Source organism: Rhipicephalus sanguineus, chromosome 2, assembly GCF_013339695.2.
Source record: "Rhipicephalus sanguineus isolate Rsan-2018 chromosome 2, BIME_Rsan_1.4, whole genome shotgun sequence".
Lineage (NCBI taxonomy): Eukaryota > Metazoa > Arthropoda > Arachnida > Ixodida > Ixodidae > Rhipicephalus > Rhipicephalus sanguineus.
The window spans coordinates 213472910-213494120 of NC_051177.1; the positions used below are offsets into that span (position 1 = coordinate 213472910).

Consider the following 21211-nt stretch of genomic DNA (forward strand, 5'->3'; position numbering starts at 1 on the left):
TTCAATGTTTTTATAAATGATATTGTTAATATCAACAAGTCGGTAAAATTTATATTATATGCTGATGATGCCACGGTCTTGTTTTCCGGCGCAGATACAGATAGGTTGATAGAAAGTTGTAATCGTTTCTTTTCCAATATTACATCATGGTCATTATCAAATAAACTTAAAATTAACCCTAAGAAAACGAAGGTAATAATATTTAGAGCTAGAAATAAAATTCTGAACGTTAAACAAGATATTATTTGTGCAGACCAAAAAATAGATATTGTAGAAGAACATAAAATTCTCGGTGTAACATTTTCATCTCATCTAAGTTGGGACTCTCACGTAAGTCATTTATGCAAGAAACTTTCTTTTACAGCGGGAGCTCTGTCGCGTTGTCGAGAAATTCTCCCTACACAAATAAAAGTCAGCATATATCAAGCACTGTTTCAATCACATATAAATTACTGCAGTCTGGTTTGGCTTACTACAACTCAACGTAACATCAACAGAATATTGCTTTTGCAGAAGAAAGCTGTCCGTCACATTGCCAACACTGGTTATTTATCACCGACATCGACATATTTTCGCAAGTACAGTATAATTAAAATCCAATATATGTACGAGTTCCGCATCCTGCGATCATTTTACATATGTTCTTCTTCATTTAAGCAATTTATCGAGTTAACTGCTAAACTGCAACGCAACAGTCATGCTATCAATACTCGTAATGTAGGAGGATGGCTCATACCGCGCTTTCGCACTGACTATAAACTGCAGTCATTGAAATATAACCTCCCATGTATTCTTAATAAGCATAAACATTTACATAAACCTGCGCTAAATACATTACGTGAAATATTTCTGAATTACTAATGTATTCATACATTTCAATTATTCTTAATGTTGTACTACATTTCACTGTATATTGTTGTATATGATTAGCTACCATGTTTTTCTTTATTATATTGTGTTGATATTATTGTTTCGTGTAGTTTACTGCCAGAATTACAGGTGTACTATTGCTGTTTTTTTTTCCTTGTACTTGTAGTATTATAATTTCTTTTCTGTAAATAAATTTGAGTATTCTGTTAGTGTTGTTTGTTGTTAGAGATGTGTTTATTCAAAAATCATTCCCTGTTACGCTTACACGGGTATTGTTATATGCTTTGTTTTTGTAAATATTTTTTTGTACAATGTGTGATATATCTTGTAAATTTGGTGCAAATATTTTCACCGGTCACTTGTTGCCATGTCATTGGTCTTCTGGGCCCTAGTCAAGCTGTTTCATTACAGCTTTTAGCCCAGGAGACCATCCAGAATGTAATGTTTTCGTTTTATTCTGGAAAATAAAGAGAATGAATGAATGAATGAATGAATGAAAAGGCATCGACGAAGCCTATATAAACATAATGGAAGAAATCTACAGCGGATCCACAGCCACTATAGTCCTCCATAAAGAAAGCGACAGAATCCCAATAAAGAAGGGCGTACGGCAGGGAGACACGATCTCTCCAATGTTATTCACCGCATGTTTACAGGAAGTTTTCAGGGCCCTAGATTGGGAAGAGTTAGGGATAAGAGTTAATGGAGAGTATCTCAGTAACCTACGATTCGCTGATGACATTGCATTGACGAGTAACGCGGGAGACGAATTGCAGCTCATGATTACTGAACTGGATACGGAAAGTAGAAGAGTAGGTCTGAAAATTAATATGCATAAAACTGAAGTAATGTGGAACAATCTTGGCAGAGAACAGCGCTTTGCGATAGGTGGCGAGACACTGGAAGTTGTAAAGGAGTACGTCTACTTAGGAGAGGTAGTAACCGCGGAGCCGAACCATGAGAGTGAAATAACTAGAAGAATAAGGATGGGTTGGGGCTCATTCGGCAAGCATTATCAAATCATGAATGGTAATCTACCACTATCCCTCAAGAGGAAGGTATATAACAGCTGCATCTTACCGGTACTTACCCACGGAGCAGAAACCTGGAGACTTACAAAGAGGGTTCAACTTAAATTGAGGACGACGCAGCGAGCGATGGAAAGGAAAATGATAGGTGTAACTTTAAGAGACAGGAAGAGAGCAGAGTGGGTCAGGGAACAAACGGGGGTTAAGGACATCATAGTTGAAATCAAGAAGAAGAAATGGATATGGGCCGGGCACGTAGCACGTCGGTAGGATAACCGGTGGTCATTAAGGGTAACTGACTGGATTCCAAGAGATGGCAAACGCGTGAGGGGGAGACAGAAAATTAGGTGGGTAGATGAGATTAAGAAGTTTGCAGGTATTACGTGGCAGCAGAAAGCACAGGACCGGGTTGATTGGCGGAACATGCGAGAGGCCTTTGCCCTGCAGTGGGCGTAGACAGGCTGATGATGATGATGATGAAGAGGAATGCAAATTACTTTTAGTTTTTTGGCAATTTCTATGTTGTTTTCCTTAGAGGCGTGGGGAACGCCCCTGACGTCTACATTATAGCATCTCGATTGCTGTTCGTTTTGTATGTCTAGTTTCGTTTTTGTTCAGCTCTGCACGCAGCGCATCATGCTCATCCTTCAATACTTTGACATTTCTTTCAGGACCTGATTTTCTGTCTCAATTAGTTCCACGGACACCTTCATTGATTCGTAGCGTTACTTCATGAAGTTCAGGCTGGTCTTTATTTCTCTGATGTCAATCCTTATATTTGTTTCAATGCTTTCTCGAAAACCACAATATTTTTGCATCATGGATCGCTTTAAATCCTTATACTACTTATTCATTTCCTTTTCATGACGGGCAAGCAGTGCGAGATTTAAACAAGCAAGATTAAAACATCACTAGAAACATCAGCAACAGCTACGGACCTTCTTCATTACATTGCCGTAATCTTGGTTGCATTTGTTTTCTTCATGAGCTACAGCGGCACAGCACTCTTTATGTGATATAATTACTCGTCCAATATACTTGCCCCACCACATCAATCATGAAGTCCGAAGTGAATCGCGAAACTATAGGTGTATTTTTCACATTTTATATTAAGCACAGAGCGGATTAAGAATTCCTCTCTGTCTAAACTGAAACAATCTTTTGAATTTTGCATTTTCGCTAAGCTAAGAAGGCGTTGCTTTAGGCAATTTAATTGCGTAATAAAAAGACGCACTATGTTATTTTAATACGAATCAGAGAGTTTGAGTTAGTGATGCAGAACTATCGGTAAATTGACTATCGATAGTATCGATAGTTTCTTTGAAACTATCGATAGTGTAAACAAACTATCGATAGTACTACTATCGATAAATTATCGATAGTCGAATCGGTAGTACCATCGCTAATATTACTAGCGATATTACTGCCACGCGTGTTAATTTTTTACGTATTCAGGTTTCACCCACAGACTGTTAGTAGCGTTTGACGCAGGCCGTGCCACATTGTATTGAGAAGCTTCGCGATTGTTTGACATTTTAAGATTACGCGCCGGACGCGAATATGCAAGTTTATTCGAGAGCTTACGCGAGCACCAGCGATAACGCTGGAAGGTTTGATGACTGATGTATAAAAGATGAAGCCTTCCACCGATTGTCAGATTACTCGACGGCCGGCGACTGTTCTCGCCGCAATCAGTGCGCAGCCTGTATCGCTTGTATTCCGAGTTTTGATTCTGTGGGCACAACTTCGAGCAAAAGAAGAGCTTCGTATTTCCCAGTCTTGCTGTAGCATTCTTCACCGTCACAGCCACGTGACAAACTATCCATAGTGGTGCCAATAACGAGGCTGTTGCTGGCTGGCCATATTGCCAAAATATTTGCGATAGCCTACTATCAGCTTTGCTTAATTTATGAGGAAATTTTTATCGAGAGAAATTATTTGAGCAGTGAAAATGGCGGCATATGTCCATCAAAAATTAATATTTAAAAGCAACCAGTTACATCTTACAATTAACAAACTTAGTTCTTGATATTTTTTTTATTTTGCAATCATCAAATACAATATAAAACTGAAGCCTCGCAGTTCCACCCCATGTAACGGCTTATTTCCGCTACAGCTTAATAGTTTGACTTTATGACCATGTTTCAGCGAAGCACTCTGGTGAAGAACGCAAGCATGTCGACTTTCTTGCCCTTCAGCCTGCTCCTCCGGCTCCACTATGTACCACATGCGCGGGGAACCAGATTTATTCTGCAATGAGTTCGCGCTGTTGATTTTAAACTATCGATAGTACTTACTATCGATAGCACTATCGATAGTATCTTTTACCATCGATAGTTCGATAGTGACTCAGCTATCGATAGTATCGATAGTACAATCGATAGTTCTGCATCACTAGTTTGAGTACCACACCCCTCTGTAATGTAAATTGTCCCTGATTGAGAATACATAAAATAAATAAATAAATAAATAAATAAATAAATAAATAAATAAATAAATAAATAAATAAAGCTATCTGACTCAAATGCCACAGCTATGGCAGTGATCCAACAGGCGCAGCAATAAGAACACAAGCACTTGAGCAGTGTACTCGATTGGGCTTGTTGGTGCATTGTAGTAGACGAATAAAACAGAGTTTAAGCCTGTCTCTTCTTCTCGTCTCGTCTTAAGCGCTCTTTTGTTGATATTCTACTTTATACGCACATCGCAACATGTGTGTTGTTGCGACTGGCCGGCTGCAAGAGGCGACCAGCGGGTAGCGATGTGCTGAGCGCAGAAGTCGAACCGCAGGCCCATCGACGTCTCTGGAGCAGAGAGACGTCGCACAACGCAGAACTCAGCACAACGCAGAACTCAGCACAAGTGTATTTACATCTTGAAATGGCGAAAAAATCGTGCCGAGCGGGAACTCGGGGGCCTGTTATATACAGTTGAAATCCCTAGTTGTGGAAATACCTTAATTGGAAAGGTTCAATCCCTTCGCAAGCGTCCGTTTGAAGGGAACATTCCTGTAACGCCCACGATCACCGCCTCCAAGAGGGCGTCCACTTAACCCTCTCTCCATAACCGCCACGAGTGAAAGGGGGTTGTCCCTTCTTGAAGATGTCAAGGTTTGACGAACAATGGCATCAGTTCGCACCCGTAGACCACTATTCGCAAACACATGTCCCACGATAGATACCCCGGCAGAAGCACTCAGTTGATGAAGAGGACAGACAGATGGGCTAGTTGTTAGTGCACAACTCTGAACGTTAGCGCAAAGAGGCACACGGACGGCGACAGATCAAGACGGGACACAGCGCTGTGTCCCGTCTTGATCTGTCACCGTCCGTGTGCTTCTTTGCGCTACCGTTCAGAATTTACGCTCAATTGATGATCATCTTTCCGTGCAAAACCGCATTCCGCACACACTTGAAATGCGAAGATGGGTCATTTGCAGGCATCCCTGCGGAGCTGCCGCGCATGCATGTAGAAGAGCCCGGCCTAGAGGAAGACGGCAGGTTGTTGACTGACAATTACGTTCTCCGCAGTGAAACGGGGGGGAGGGGCTTTCTTAGACACCCCCATTGTCCAAAGCCTGAAATATTCCTCTCCTGACAGTTCGCACAAAGCCTTGCAATCACTTTGTAACAGTGTGTGTTCAGTCTTTGGGTCGATTTTCTCCGCAGTGCAAAGTACGCTCAATGTGGCACTAATATTGCCAAACAAAATATTTTATCTGCTTCCGTTCTAAGAGCACGCTTGTAATCGCCGAGTTGAGAGCCGCTCGGCTCATTGTGTATACAATCAGTTTGATCAAAGTATTTCAGAAGTATTTAATAAACGCGTTTGCAGATGACCATTTTGTGCAGAACTCAATTTGCTGGCACAATCACTGCGGTGATTGTCGTCCCTTACGAAAAAGAGTATTTGTGACTGTAGGCCCCGTAATAAAACATGGTTTCTACTAGAGTTGTCCCTGAAAATGGGTTGCTAATCAATCATTGCAGCAAGGCTATTATTAGCCTATTATCAGCACCGTGTCAGGCTTTACAAAGGATGAGCTCCGTGGACGTTTTCAACTACGAGACGGTAAATTCATTCATACGAACGATGAATTGTACTTAGTAATTACTGAGACATTTTGGCATGTATATAGACGCGAACTATGATACTGGTGTTCAAGCTCAACGTATGGGGGGCAAACCATGAGCAATCAAGACATCGTTAAAATGTTTCCTTTATGGGACGATATGACGTGTAAATCAGTTTTGTAAGGTATTTCAAAGCGTAGAAATTTACCGTAATAGTTTAATAGTGGTCGCGCACGTATGCGGTCGTATATCACAAGTGCGTAATACATTCAGTATTGAATTGATGTGTAAGGTATGCTTGAGCTTACTGTTGCGACTACTAATGAAGGTACTGACGTGCTAATGGACCAGGGCATTAGGCATTTCCTCGTAATAGTTAGCGCATACAAACACGCTGCGTCTTGACATGCTGCTAATATTCTGGATACCTCGTCCGCATGCGCGTTTGTATCGGGACGTTATACATTTCTCTCGCATTCGCCAAAAAAAGTTCACATTATTGATGACACTGGCGTCACCAAGGCGTAGTTATTAGAAAAATAACGCATGATGCAATGTAGAAAGACTTTGTCATAGCTACACCGGTCAGACAAGCAGCGACGGCTGCGGAAAAATTCTGTCAACAGGCGAAGGTGAGATGGACACCGAAAGAGCGATGTAGCTCGTTGTTTTTCACATGTTGTTATTATTAAAATGCACGCTAGTAGTCAGAACTGGCAAGCATACAAGCTTAATGGGCACCCTCCAGCTTAACGATGAGCCAAACCTTTTTACGCTTGAAAAGGCGGAACTTTTTAAAGTATGCCCGTTATCGGGCAATATGCGCATCAAGGTGCAGATGAAATAAATGGTGCCCCCGGGAACAGCTGCTGCATGCACAAAATTTGTGATAAGAATTACTGTGAATTGGTGAAGCTATAGCAAACATACATTACATAAGTGAATTTTCACAAGTTACAGTAACGATGATAGGCAATATCGCAAGCAGTCAATAGGACTGGCTAGCTTCGGTGAAAGTGCGCAAGTAGATGCACAGTTTATTTGACTACGCAGGTAACGACAGCAAACTGGACGTGGCCTTTGCTTTCTTCTTTTTCAATCTGCGCGTGTACCATTATTAACATTTCTGAAGCGCCTAAAATAATATTACATTGTGTTCCACACTTTAGTAACCAGGAAATCAAACGTACGAGTGGCAATTTTTTCTCTATACAAACAGAAATAGCACGTTCACATCTTTTCCGACTCACCGTAGTAGGACAACGAGGCCCCACTTCTTTCGACGGTTGTAAAACAGAAAAGAAGTATTATGAGCGTTATATTACTAGAGCGTTGATCACTTACTGCCAATTATAGTCGTGCAGTATTTCCGGCGGTAGCTGCGTTTCTTGACCGCCGGTTCCGGCTTGGGACCATATGCCAACGGCCGCCATGACATCGGTAGCATTAGTCCTTACAGGAACGTACGCACCACACTTGGCTGCTGGACATCGCGCACATCACCATCATCATCACGATCACTGCCACCGCCGGTACGAACAAGAACCAGGTCACAAGCGCGGCAACGCCTTCGACGCATCCCACTGAGGGCACAGATTATCCGATTATGAAAGAAAGAGACGACGTCCCTGCAAGGGTGAAATCAGACTGGTCACTATGGCGAAATCAACGTGATGGTCAATTCCTATTGCTAAAAGACGGGCATGCGAAGCTCGCGTAGCACCGTCTGCCCACGAGAGCCAGTGAGGGACCAGTGACGAGCTGACAAATGTTTTGGATGCGTCGAGATTCATGATCGCACATTGGGACGACGGGCGCAGCAGACCAATGTTGCGGGCACCGCGTGATTGTCGTAGAACACTCGCCTTAAGCCCACCTGTCACACCCGATATGAAACGTCCTTCGTAGCGTCCACTTGACTGGTGCGTTGCCACGCTTCCGACACGGAGGATGGGTCTGCTTTGTTTATACGACTTCTCACGTCTGCCGCCTGCCGTCGTCGGCTTTGTTGGTTATTGCGCGTACTAACGGTGCTGATGTTTACGCAACGGCACCGCGATGAACTCGTCCGCCTTCGCGTCAGCCGGCCTGCTGTCGTCCCGGTGCAAAATAAAGCGTTCGAACGCCAAGCAAAGTCAGGTCGCGCAGGGGGCTCGTGGCTTCATTCCAAGATAAATGGGCTCAGCTGAGCGGCATATCAGAATCGGATCTTCAGTGCAGGGGCCCCTTTCTCCGCTTCATCACTTCGCGCGGCTATTCAGACGGCGCTTTTAGACATTCTTTTCTCGCCGACGGGCACGTCCCAATTTCCGCAGATCAATTTTTGAGTGCGCAAACACCGGTCCCGACGTGAGACCGCAGTATACATGTATCCATCGCTGACAAACCGGGTCTTCCGTTGTGTTGAGCACCATAGGCGACTTCACTCGAGATTGTAGAAGTGTGTAGAGGCGAGCAACAGTGCTCGATGGCGTCCAAGTGCCTCTTGGTTCCAGTAATACGATCGACTCTCAGAACTCGTCAACTGCTGATGTGAATGGCTTTCTATCGACAGAGGGCGAAGAAAATCGCGGCTGCCTAGCGACATTGTGAGCTTTGGGACACAGTACAGCAAGTCGATGCTCTCCACATCGGCAAAGAACCCTGGTCACAAAAGCTGGACGTAGCAGAGAGGTAGAAGCAGCAAAAGCGGCGGCCGGAGTAATATGACCGAAGAGGCGACTGAAAAGCAGCTTAGAAGTGCGCCGTACAAAACACAGGTACTGTTGTCGGGACGGGAAGAGCGTGGACAATTTAACCAGCCAACAGGAGAGGTCTTTGGCACAAACGTTGTCAAGAGTTCCTTCTTCGAGTCGGAGGTCGGACTGTCAATGACACTTGCAGCCGGCGCACGCGCGGACACCTTGCCGATAACCGTGCGCGTTCGGGGCGCGAAGAGCGCGCGTGCAGCGCAGCTGTCTTCCAGGAGGCGTGCTGTTCAAGATGGCAGGTTGGCGGGCGCGCGGCAGAGAGCGCTGCGGGGAAGCCCGCTGGCCGCCGGCCGACGCGCGAGCCACTGGGCCCGCCCGCGCGTCCGCCGACTGCAGCCGTCGCGCGCATTCGTGACGTCACGTGGAGCTGCGCTACACATGCGGCAGATGGCGCTGGTTTGCACGCTCTGGCACTGTTCGCTGCGCCTCGCCTCTCGTCTCGAATACTACTTGCATGGAAGCTCACCCGTTGAGCGGCCCGTTCCACACGATGCTGGAATTATTGTTTTCCGCAAGTGCACAATTTTCAAGGTGGAAATACTTATATATTGCAAGCTGAAGCACGAGCTTCATTTGACATTTGTGCTTCGAGCTCTGAAACTCTAAACGACGGAACAGGGAACATAGATAAAGACAGTGCAGCTGTGGTGTAAAGCACTAGCAATTTTTGCTATGGCAATCGTATCCCTAGACAAAATATATGTACATACAAGTAAATAACTTAGCACTGTCGTTTATCTGATCCGTGAAAAAAGAAGGAAAGCTCCCACCCTCCCCGTCGTCGAGCGCACTGAATGGTCTCCTGGCATACTGTGTGTGGGCGTGTGTTGCTTAATATTTTTTTTTGACAAGAGCTATGTATTCCTTTTCCCAGAACAATTCCGTCGGCTGTTGCAAGTATTTTGAATGAGTAAATATCATAAACGAAAACGCTTTCTAGAAATGTCATACGAACGAAATCCAATAAATGACGAGGCGAAAGAAACATGTACAACAGGCCCAGCGCTTTTAACACTGGTTTTAGGCTTTAGACCAGTTTTTAGGTTTTTAATTAGATATGATTCGCTTTTCGTATGATGAGCAAACTTCTGCATGGCAGAGCATCCTCCACCTTCCGTTTCTCTTTTTTTTCTTTTGTTTCAGTTTTCGAATTGGGTACATTATCATCTTTAACCTGCCACGTTTTAGTCATCTTAATATCTGGTTCTGTGCTAATTTGGGAGATGCACGCGCAGTGCTGTGTTTTAACGAGATGCTAAATATGCGCACCAACATGTTATAGAGTGATAATCTGTGATTTTATTATTTCAGAGTGATTCGACACTTGCCATGCGCTTCTCTATATTCAACTATGTTGTCGCCTTGGTTTTTGTGAAGAGATAGCAGTCATGTGTGTTGTTATTACTGGCTACTTTTGTGCGTGTGGCTTCTTTACGGTGGTGAAGAGTGACACTAATAAAAGCACCTTCATCGAATAAAACCCAGCACTGGTCCTGTTGTACACGTGTCCTTCGTGTCGTCTTTCGCGCTGGTTAACTTGGCAAATATCGCACCGACTTGCCCAGACCAAAGCACTCCTAATCCTATAAAAGAACGCAGCTGCTGGGAATGCTTCGTGCTGCAAGCTGCTTCGAACGAATTCATTATATCGAGCTAGTATATCATTACTGCGGGGACGGAATATATCCAGTCAATATTTTGCAAACGGGTGCTGTTTCCTTCTAGCTAACATGCACGACCGCTTAAAGCCCCGGAATCGAGCTAATTTGTAGGCATACTGCGCTTCGCGCTGCCACTTTTCGTTATGAAAGAACGAACAAGGGGAGTGAATCAATGTCTCGTTTATTTGTTACACAGGAAGATGGCAAGTTGGGCCAATTGGTTTACGTTCATACGTTCATATTCCAAAATTTGGTTGAAGCGCAGCGAAAACCAGAGACAAGAGGAAGCAGACAGGGCAACGCTTACACTAACAGAAGCTTTATTAATCAGAAAAAGTATATAAAGCAGATACATGGTTGTTCGGGCATGCGTAACAGAGCAGGGCGCAACAAAAAAGGCACTCGTATCGGGATTACAAGAATTTTTCGCGTTACATGTAATTTATTAGATATTGCAAGCACAACGTATCTAGATACTCGTATTCCTTATCGTGCAGCCCAACTGTGGTTTTACTAACACGGTCCCCTCTTCCGGATGTGGTACGATTCTAATATCTCGCCCGTAAGCTCACTTGATGTCGAAAAATGATTTCGATTTCTTTAAACAAAGGGTAATATCGGCAGTTTTTTACAGTGATCTGCAAGATGAGTGTTACTTGACGGCTTAATACATGCGTGGTGTTCTCTAAGACAATCATTTATGCATCTTCCAGATTGTACGATGTAGGCTTTACCACAAGAAAAATGAATCATATAAACTACCGCCTTCGGGCATTTCACAAACATGTTTTGGTGTTTCACGCAGCAAACTTGTGAATCTATGTGCTTATTAACGCGCGACCACAAGCTTGCCCGTTTGTTTTTTGCCAAAAACTTCACGTCTACGCTGTATCTACTGCCAACATGTTTCAAGTTGAGTGCCAACTTGTGCACATATGAAATGACAGCAATTTTCCCGTGCTCCTTTGACTCCGAACTGGCTCCCTGTTTTCTGCCCTTTATTTCTCTGGCTCGGACCTTGCATACTGTGAAAATTAACTGCTTGGGGTAACCGGACTTCTGGAATTTCTCCAAATGACTCTTGAAACTATCACTTATTAGATGACCACACGATTTTTGTAAAGCGGGCATGAGACAAGATTTAACTATTGCCCTCTTTACTAACTTAGAGTGCCCGGACGCGTAATCTAGCATTGCCTTAGCGCTTCTTCGATGGTAACACCAGCAAATGTCTTCCCTATTAAAGACCAACTTTAAAGCCTAGAACTGCAACTCGTTATTTTTAGACAGCTATGCAGTGAAATTAAGGCCCATACTATTGTCCCTAAACGCCCTTAAACCATTAACTATCCCTTGAGAGGAATCTGCTGTATGTGTGAATATCAGGAAGTCATCTACGTACGTGAAGATATGTTTAGCAGTTCCAGAAATCTGCCGCTCAGTTCCATTGTCAAATTTACTAAAAAATATTTTACTAAGAATAGACGCGACAGACGACCCTTTGCATATTCCAGATCGCTGGATGAATAACTTATTTGCCCATGATACAAAAGTAGGCCTTATGGTGCATTAGTCCAAAATTGGAAGCCAATGATGGCCCAATGTTGGCAAAAATGGCTGTAGCCAATATTGTTCGTCCAACATATCGCCAATAATGGCAAACATGGCTGTAGCCAGCATTGTCCTTCTTACGTATCGCCGACATGGTATAGATATTGACAGGTCCAATATTTTTTGCCAGCCTTTATCGTTGGCTGTCCAGGGCTGGGCGAAAATACTTTGAAATTGTATCGCGATACGATACAAGATACTCGGGCAAGAAGTATTTGAGATACAGATACAAGATACTTCGGGAATAATTGTATCCGATACGATACTTCCCAATTGTATCTTAAAGGGGTCATGAAGCACCCCTTGGGCTGATTGAAAAAACACATCCTGCGGAAAGCTGACACGGCTATGAACTGCTCTGCTAAATATTACAGTCGTGCGCGCCGCGTAATGGCCACAAGCGGAGCGCGAAGTTGCCGTTTCCCCAGGCACCCTCTTTTCAAACAGAGGCCGGTTCTCACTCTCGTCGGTGGGTGGGGCGTCTGTCCGCTGTACGTCGCAAGAGACATAGCATGCTTATTGGCCGATAGCCGACGTAAATCGAGAGCGGCGTTCAGATCAGATGCGCTTCTTGCCGCAGGGTGCCGCCACTTGCCGGCGCCGCACTCCTCAGTACACGGTAGCCGCACTCGCGCAAGCGAATCACAGCGGGAGAGCGATCGCGTTTCATGACGCGCGCTGGCGTAACTTCTTTCCCCCATGCCGTCCCTCCCTGTCTAGCTTCCAGTGCGCTCGCCGGCACGAGAAAAGAGAGAAAGCGCTGGGAGCGTGCGCCAAACCCCCGTAACTCCGCTGATTCTTGACGGATTCGAGAAATTTTTGCGGCAATCGATTCGGGAGGCAGTACACTCCGATACTGAGGCCATTAGATCATTACTTGGAAAAGTGGTTCATGACCCCTTTAAGATACTTTGATACATTTGCAAATTTGCTATTAGAGATTTATATAATGAAGCAGCAAAGGCCTATGTAGAAATGTGTTTACTTTTAAATTTCTTAACTGCGACCAACTTTGTATAAATTTAACAAAACACCTGTTTGTATCACAAGATACTAAATTTCTTGCTCAAGGTGTATTAGTTTCATTCCTAAACAACTTATTGGGGTTTGTTTGGCTGTTTAACATGACAGCCCTTTAACCGCTGCGCTGTTAGTGGTTTTTGCTTGACACTTCTGTAATTTATGTGTGTCGCGGCTCTACTTGGCGACCAGCTAGCAGGTTGCCATCTACTTGCAAGAACCTTATTAAGATGCCTCCTCACGATGGCACAAATACCGCTGTGCAGTCTTACCTCGTCCGCAAGAGTATTACCGTTTTCTTAATAACGCATCCACCCACAGGTGTATGTAGAGCAGCAACAACGTTAGTAGCGATATCGTTCGTGACACATCGTGTGAAGACGATGAACTACACATTCGGCGCTCACAATTAATTGAGGACATAGAACTGCAGTGATTTTTCATATTTTACTTATCTGCTGGCGTAAAGCGTTTGCTGGGAACATGTTCACTAACGTGCAATCTTTTACAGTTTCTTCTCCGAGAGAACCTTAGCCGCCAGGAAACGTCTCAGACGTGCTCTAGAGGCACAAAGCGCCGCAGGTTATCACTGCTATTCACCCTACTGCCACTTCTGGCTCTGCTTACCTGCAGGTTTCTAACAATAACAATAATTTAAGGTGACCTAAACAAAGCAAAACCAATATGTAAGTCAAATAGCAAGGTGGTTCCGTGCTAAACAATCAAAGTGAATAAGTATACAAGGCGTTTCACGTAATTAGAACCAAATATTGAAAAAAAAAATGTGGTTAACCGCCGCTGAATGAAGTCAGAGGTATTTGGTTTACCGTCATATGGCGCTCGTTATGGCATGTTTTGTACTAAGCTTAGCTGGTTAATTAAATAAGGTCAATACTGCGACATTTTTATTATCCACTCTAGCGCCAACTGCGCTTCGACACATCCTAGAGCGCATTTAAAAATGACCGATCCATATTCACCACGCGGCATGTACGCTGCGTGGTGAATATTTTCGGGCTTTTAAAGAAAACCTGCGAAGTATGTATCAAACCATGCACGTTCGCGGACAGTTAAAAATAAGAATAAAGCAGAGAACGTATTTTAGCAGCAGGTTACAAAAGACGTATTAAAATAAACAGACGGGCGAAAGAGATGGCTCAAAGCTTGCACTAAGCTGCGCAAAGCTCGATACAGAGCGAAGCTGATCGGTTTCCATGCTTATTTATTGTTGTATCTAGGCAGAAGTTGGTTGTAGCGAGGCTTGAACTTGACTTGAACTTGGCTGTAGCGAGGTTGAACTTTTCTTGAATTTGGATTTAGCGAGGTTGAACTTGGCTTGAACGTGGCTGTAACGTTGTTGAACTTTTGCTTTAACTTGGCTTCAACTGTTGCTTGAACTTGGCTGTAGCGGGGATGAACTTCGCTGTTACGGCTCATGAGACCGATCAGCTTATGGCTAGCACCAGTCTTAGTCTTTCCAGTAGAAGAGCCGGACGGCATCGGGCGCCTTCCTTGGTCGTTGGCATAGGCCTTCCATCGCTTCGGGATCTTCTCGAAGCCGCCGTTGCCTTTCCCGTTGTACGTACTCGGGGTCTCTCGTTGTACGTACTCGGTGTCTTCGGCTCGCCGCCGTCGCTTCGCAGCCATTTGTTGGGCTAACTGTTGCCTTCTTCATTTTTAGTGGACCAGAGGTGAGTAGGGGAATGTACCCAATTTCTGTGGCACATACCCGTTCATGATGGTGACAGTTTTTTTGTTCGTCGGACAAAGAATGATTTACTAAACAGCTTCGCTGTTAAAACTATGCAGGGGACTAGGTAATGTATGGGATGCAAATGGAGGACAACAAAGAAAGCACTTGTACGAACAATCAAATTATGATTGAAAGAACTTCTCTAACAATTTAGCAAAAAGAACAAAGACACAGTACGTCAAAATATTTCTTGTTACGTAAATGCTTGTTCTATTGTATCTAACGTCGGCACCGATAGTGGGACGGTTGTTAAAATTTCCTTTGCATATAAGATTATCTCATCCTACTTATGTAATTCAGCTTACATCCACGAGATCATTCAAATCGCTGATATGTGAAAGCCGCGAGACGCAAAGCAACCCCATTCTTGCATTCTTGAGACTCAGCAACGAAGCACCATGCAAGACAAACTTCGATAGCGACAGTATAGCGGCATCAGAATTTGTGCGAAAGACGCCGCACACATTGGAGTACGCAGGAGAGTGCAGTGCCTATGAACAAGTGTCATGACATCAACATAACTAAAAAGAAAAAAACCTTAAAAAGGTAGGCTGCGCGTAGACGTTTGCCGCTTGTTTTCGTCTGGATGGCTCGAGCGCCATCACGTGACTCTGCTCCACCAATAGGCACGCCTAAACCTCATCACTTCTGCTCGCTGTGGTGGAAATATACACGAATGTCATTTTCGTTAGTTTTATTCAGGTGGCTTACAGGCAGCAATATCAGCTTGAGAACAAGCATTCCGGTCGACGTTTATTGTTTCACACGGTGGTGCTTTTATGGCGGTATCTTGTACCTTAAAATACACGATACATTGCTGAATGTATCGGAAGTACAGATGCAGATATTCGTTCTACGAGACGTATCGCGATACAGATAGAAGATACCCAAAGAGTATCTAAGATAGTATCTAAGATACATGTATCTTCGATATTGCCCAGCACTGGCTGTGTCAATATCTTTACGACATTTTCCACTGAATGTGAATGAACACGGGGTGCATTTTTGTGCACGTAAATAAATGCATGTTGCCCACGCTTTTTTTTAGGCAAGCAGCAGGGATAATCAGCGTAGAAAAGCTGAGAGTAAACACAAGTTTATTCTGCATGTATACATATGTGGAAAAGATACTGCAAGTTTTGAAAATTTTGCATTTCGCGCTTTGTCCTGCTGACCGCTTGCTGGCAGATAACAGCTGCACAAACCCCACACTAATTACCTTGAATAATGCTCTCATATTAGAAATCGCGAAAATGGGACCCCTCACAAACACACACAGCCTCCCTGTTAGCGCTTCTTTTGAGTTGTCAGTTCACCGAAGGTTCAAAAGAAAGTGAGTGAAACGTGAAGTGTGACACAAAATGAAATAAATGAACATCCACACTTGAACAGACATTCGATGCAGCCGAAATCTATAACCACCTTGAAATACCAGAAAGTTCGTCGCCTATTTGTTTATTAAACGGTGAATGCGGCTAGAGCATAAAAGAGTGCGACAACTTCCCAACCAATAAAAATTTGAGTGTTACAAATTCACCGTTTCTTCACGCGAAACGAGTGGCGAAGGACAAATAAAAAAACAGATGTTTAGCTGGCGCACGACAACTCGACAAAAAAAAATGACGCACGCAAATACTGATAACTTCGCTTAGGGCGAGGACTTAACTAACCTACTTCTACGCGCACAAAAAGCCCACGACATGGGTATTTACAAACTAAGAAATCTAAAAATAATACGCACTAATGTAGACATTATTAAACTCCGCACATATTTCACATGCGACAAACACGGGAAGTAACATGCGACAAAGCAAAGAAACGACTTACTGAACGCTATACGAATACAAAAATCCAGCGGAAAGTTTGCGAGTTGTCAGAACACATCGGCGCTTGTCTGCGGATGGCTCTTGGAAACGTCAAAACAATCAGGTCTGAAGAAGCACAGGGCAGCTGCTTTCTCACTGGCATCGCCGTAGATTCTCGGCATCCTGGCTCGGTATCCGACTCCGTTTTTTCCCGATGACTCCGGAATGAATACTGAGGGGCGCGCGCGCACCAATGCCGGGTGCCCAAATGAGGGAGCGTAACCGCCACTGATTGACAAAGGATAGCCGCCAGCCAGAAGGGGCCGAAACGCGTACGCATCTTCCGCGGTACCATTGTCTCCCGCCATCTCCCCCCCCCCCCCCCCCCACCTCGTTTTCAAAGGCATGGACAGCACGGAACCACCGTTGAACAGTCGTGGGCAGAGCAGCCGTCAAGTGACGAGTGTTTTATGACCAGCCACCACTGCGCTGCCTCACTGCCAGGAGGAGAAGAGATGAAATTCCTGAGTTTATTGAGCAAAACATGGCGTGGCACTGCTTCTCCGCCTTCGCGAACACCCAGAACATTTATTTCAACTGAACACGTCTGGTTGCGTGAAGCGTCGAGAGTTCAAACATTACTGATCGCTCATTTGGAGATTCAGCGGGCAATACCGCAGTCTTGGACATGACATCGCTGTAGCGTGCACACAAAAAAGCTACGATCCTGTAATCCAACCAGTCGTGTAGCAAACACAAGAATACGTGGTCTGGTTGAAGTCACATGAAATGTTTTGATTGTTCGTCGCTAATAAACCCGTCACAATAATTTCGCGTGCACAAAAGCCGAACCACTGCTGAGGCCCATTGCGAAGCAAACAAGAATACTATTCTACTTCATTAATTCATCAATGCTGCATACAGCCTCAATCAATGTAAAGGCAGGGTCTTGGTTTTTTTTTTTGCTGTTTTTATACAGTTGCGATGTATACGCTGGCTGTATCACACAGTTAACATTAAGTTTTAATATGGATTGCAAGGTTAGATTTTATTCCGTTTTTAATTTTCTTTCTCATAAAAGTATTTCCAGCTGCTCGCAAAGCTCAGTTGAGAAATTGGTACTTATTTTATTTTAGATTGCTCACCATCTGTAAAACAAGTTTTGTCCAACTATCCTATCGGAATGCCAGTGCCTCCCAGTGCCTTTCAGTGCACTGGGCGGCACTGGAAACGCTGTACAGTGTGCCCCAGTGTACTCCAGCGCGCTGGGAGGCACTGGGACACACTGTACAGCGTGGCCAGTGCCACCCAGTGCGCTGAAAGACGCTGGGAATACTACACAGTGTGGCCCAGTGTCTTACAGCGCACTGGGAGGCACTGGCCACGCTGTACAGTGTCTGCCAGCGCACTGGGAACACTGGCAGCACATTGGAAAAAACTGGGCGCGCTGGGAGGAATTCATATAAGATTTGGTATTGGGTCGCGAGAAGTCGAAAGAAAAACTTATCAAATATGTTGAAAATATTATTCTATTCTAAAGGCAAAAGGAGAAATCTCCGACCAGAAGGTTTATTTTAAAAAAAACCCAACGTTTCGAAGCCTGACCGGCTTCTTCTTCAGGGGTGAAATGGCCCGAGGTGCACGGCGCTTATATGCGCTTTCTTGCCGACAGTTGCCGCAAGCCTTGACAATAGAGGGGGGGGGGGGCAAGGTCCCCGTGGTGCGGTTGATGTTTTCCGCTGTATTCTGTATATGCCACGACTCGAGGAGAAGTCGCCGGCGCCAACAGCTTTCCTGTTCCAGGATCACCGCATCGTCAGGACATTAGTCCTGACCTGTTCCAGGATCACCGCATCGTCAGGACATTAGTCCTGACGATGCGGTGATCCTGGAACAGGAAAGCTGTTGGCGCCGGCGACTTCTCCTCGAGTCGTGGCATATACAGAATACAGCGGAAAACATCAACCGCACCACGGGGACCTTGCCCCCCCCCCCCCCTCTATTGTCAAGGCTTGCGGCAACTGTCGGCAAGAAAGCGCATATAAGCGCCGTGCACCTCGGGCCATTTCACCCCTGAAGAAGAAGCCGGTCAGGCTTCGAAACGTCGGGTTTTTTTTAAATAAACCTTCTGGTCGGAGATTTCTCCTTTTGCCTTTAGTCTTTCACCCAACCAGGCAGACTTCTGCCGAATGTTTACCTTTAATTATTCTATCTTGTGTCCTACACATATCTAGCTTTAGTTTTAGTTAAGCGACGGATGTACGTATACGCTAAAGCAATCATCTGTCGAGCGCGCCCGTGCGCGTTTTGTCTGAAGTGTGTGATCGAGTGTCGTAAATGTAGTTCATATAACTGCATCGAAAGAACTTATCATTCGCAACACAATATTACATTAGTACTTGTCTAAAAATAACGTCAACCTACTCTAACAGCAATGCAGTCCTTCCATATTATGGGCTCGTACCGCTGAAAGCCGCACGTCACCGGCAACAGTGAGCCAGCCAATGTAATGCACAATGTCGGCGTTTTTAGCTTCTGATTCATGTAGTGGAATGTGCTAATATGGCCTCGCTTGAGTCAGGTATGATCAAAACTACATTTGAACGGTTATTAGATTCTTCGTAATTTGATATCCACGTTCTTCACAGCGATCGTGGCGTACGGAGTACAGCTCTAAGCCTAACGGTCCGTTCGGCTAGGATGAACTACTGCGGCTGTATAGTACGCGGAACGTAATAAAAAAGGACAGAAAATGCGTTCAAACGGGTGACGAAAACTAAAGTGTTCAGTGTGCAGGTCCGATGCACATTGTTTTTTACATAGCTATGACTAACCGCTTAGCGAGTCAGTGCGATTGCCGCAACACATCTGCGGTTACGCTAATATTTTTTGCTGCAAAACATGCCAGCTAGACGTTCTGATCCTAGGCAGCACATAAAAAAACAAATGAACTACCTTCTTTTAGGTTCTCGCGAGCACGAAGAAACTGAAATCTACGTTTCTAAACGAAAAAAATGAAAATACTGGCTACCGGAAGTAGTTATAACATGAAGAAAAAGTAACTGTCTTTCGTTTTCCAGGTGTGGTGCAGCGGCTATGTTTCGGATTCAGAATGCATGGTACGTAGAGGTGGTGGGTTCGACTCCCGCTCGCTCGTGTTTTTAAATGCGAAGCATTTCTTAGCGAACCTCAGGCACTTTGGGAGTTTCTATCTATCTATCTATCTATCTATCTATCTATCTATCTATCTATCTATCTATCTATCTATCTATCTATCTATCTATCTATCTATCTATCTATCTATCTATCTATCTATCTATCTATCTATCTATCTATCTATCTATCTATCTATCTATCTATCTATCTATCTATCCGTCTACGTCTGGGCGCTCTCCTGGTCGTCTCCATAACTTCTAATGTACCAAAATTGGTAGAGCAGGGGATCAGTGCATGGTGAACACGATTCACTGGTCATGACATAAATAACGCAGAATACCTGTCGCGTACGTCATGAAACCCTTTCTCTCAGTCACGTGTGGCACAAACGCGCATACCATTATATATGTTATGCGGGTATGTGCCACAGGTGATACAAAGTCTCAACCAACACAGTGAACGCGAACACACACATTGACACGCAGGGAAAGTGATAATAATATTAATTGTAGGGGCTTTATTTTGGCCATCTAGTATTCTTTAACGTTCTCCGAGATCGCACAGTACACGGGCATCTAGTATTTTGCATCCATCGAAATGCGACCGCCGCGGCCGGGACCGAACCCGCGACCTTCGGGTCAGCAGCCGAGCACCGTAACCGCTACACCACCGTGGCGGACACAAGGAAACTACCATGCACTCGTTCACGTCGATTACGCAAAACCCATGGTCAATGCTTCCTACAATAAATCTGCCCAGTGAACCAGGCCGCTCATCATTATCGGTCAATTCAAGATTGATTTATCAAGACCCAACAACGACTGGTCTTTACACTGCGTGAAAGACGGCTTGAATGTGGACAGGGCATTAAAAGACCTCACTGCCACGTGCAGGACAGGAGGCGTCATAGATCATTTCATCGGAAGAGGCATCCTGGGTTTCCAACAGCTGTGCTTTATATAACTCGCACTTCACTACTTACACCTCTCGTAGCCGCGATCACGAACGGGTCCGATTAACAAGTCCGGTCGAGCTGCTGGTGCACGGTGATGATGACCTTGTTCAAGAACTGTCAAGAACCCCTTTACACATACGGGTTGGTGAAACGTGCGTGCGCCCCCGTCATAACAGATAAGTATAAGCATAACAACTGTAACCCAACTGCAACTGTGACTGTAACGTACGTGCAGTGCGCCTGTGTGTGCCACTTGGCTGTGTGTATATCTAGGGGAACTTTTCTGAATGAAGCTTAGTTGCGAGTAACGCCTGTCCTGTGCATTTGTGTTTCGTCTTTGTGCTGTTCCGATTCGCGCTATCCAGTATTGAAGAACATAAGCACTACATATCAACTTAGCGCGTCTGATGATGGTAACGCCCATGTTGCTGTTGGCATCGCTAAACTGTAAACAACTGGTTATATAATGCATATGCGACTCATCAGCATATGAGTGTGCGTTACCACTTCCACATTTTCTAGCGTCATT

General features: G+C 44.6%; 1 protein-coding gene across 1 annotated transcript in view; it reads right to left on the reverse strand.

Annotated features, from left to right (window-relative positions):
• LOC119384068 (potassium voltage-gated channel protein Shaker) overlaps positions 1-7504 on the reverse strand; it is a 289149-nt gene extending 281645 nt beyond the window's left edge. Inside the window, exon 1 of the mRNA XM_049412748.1 lies at positions 7316-7504. Within this exon, the coding sequence (XP_049268705.1) occupies positions 7316-7404 (89 nt within the window). The 5' untranslated portion in view covers positions 7405-7504. The remainder of the gene's footprint in view (positions 1-7315) is intronic.
• Positions 7505-21211: the final 13707 nt, after the last annotated feature.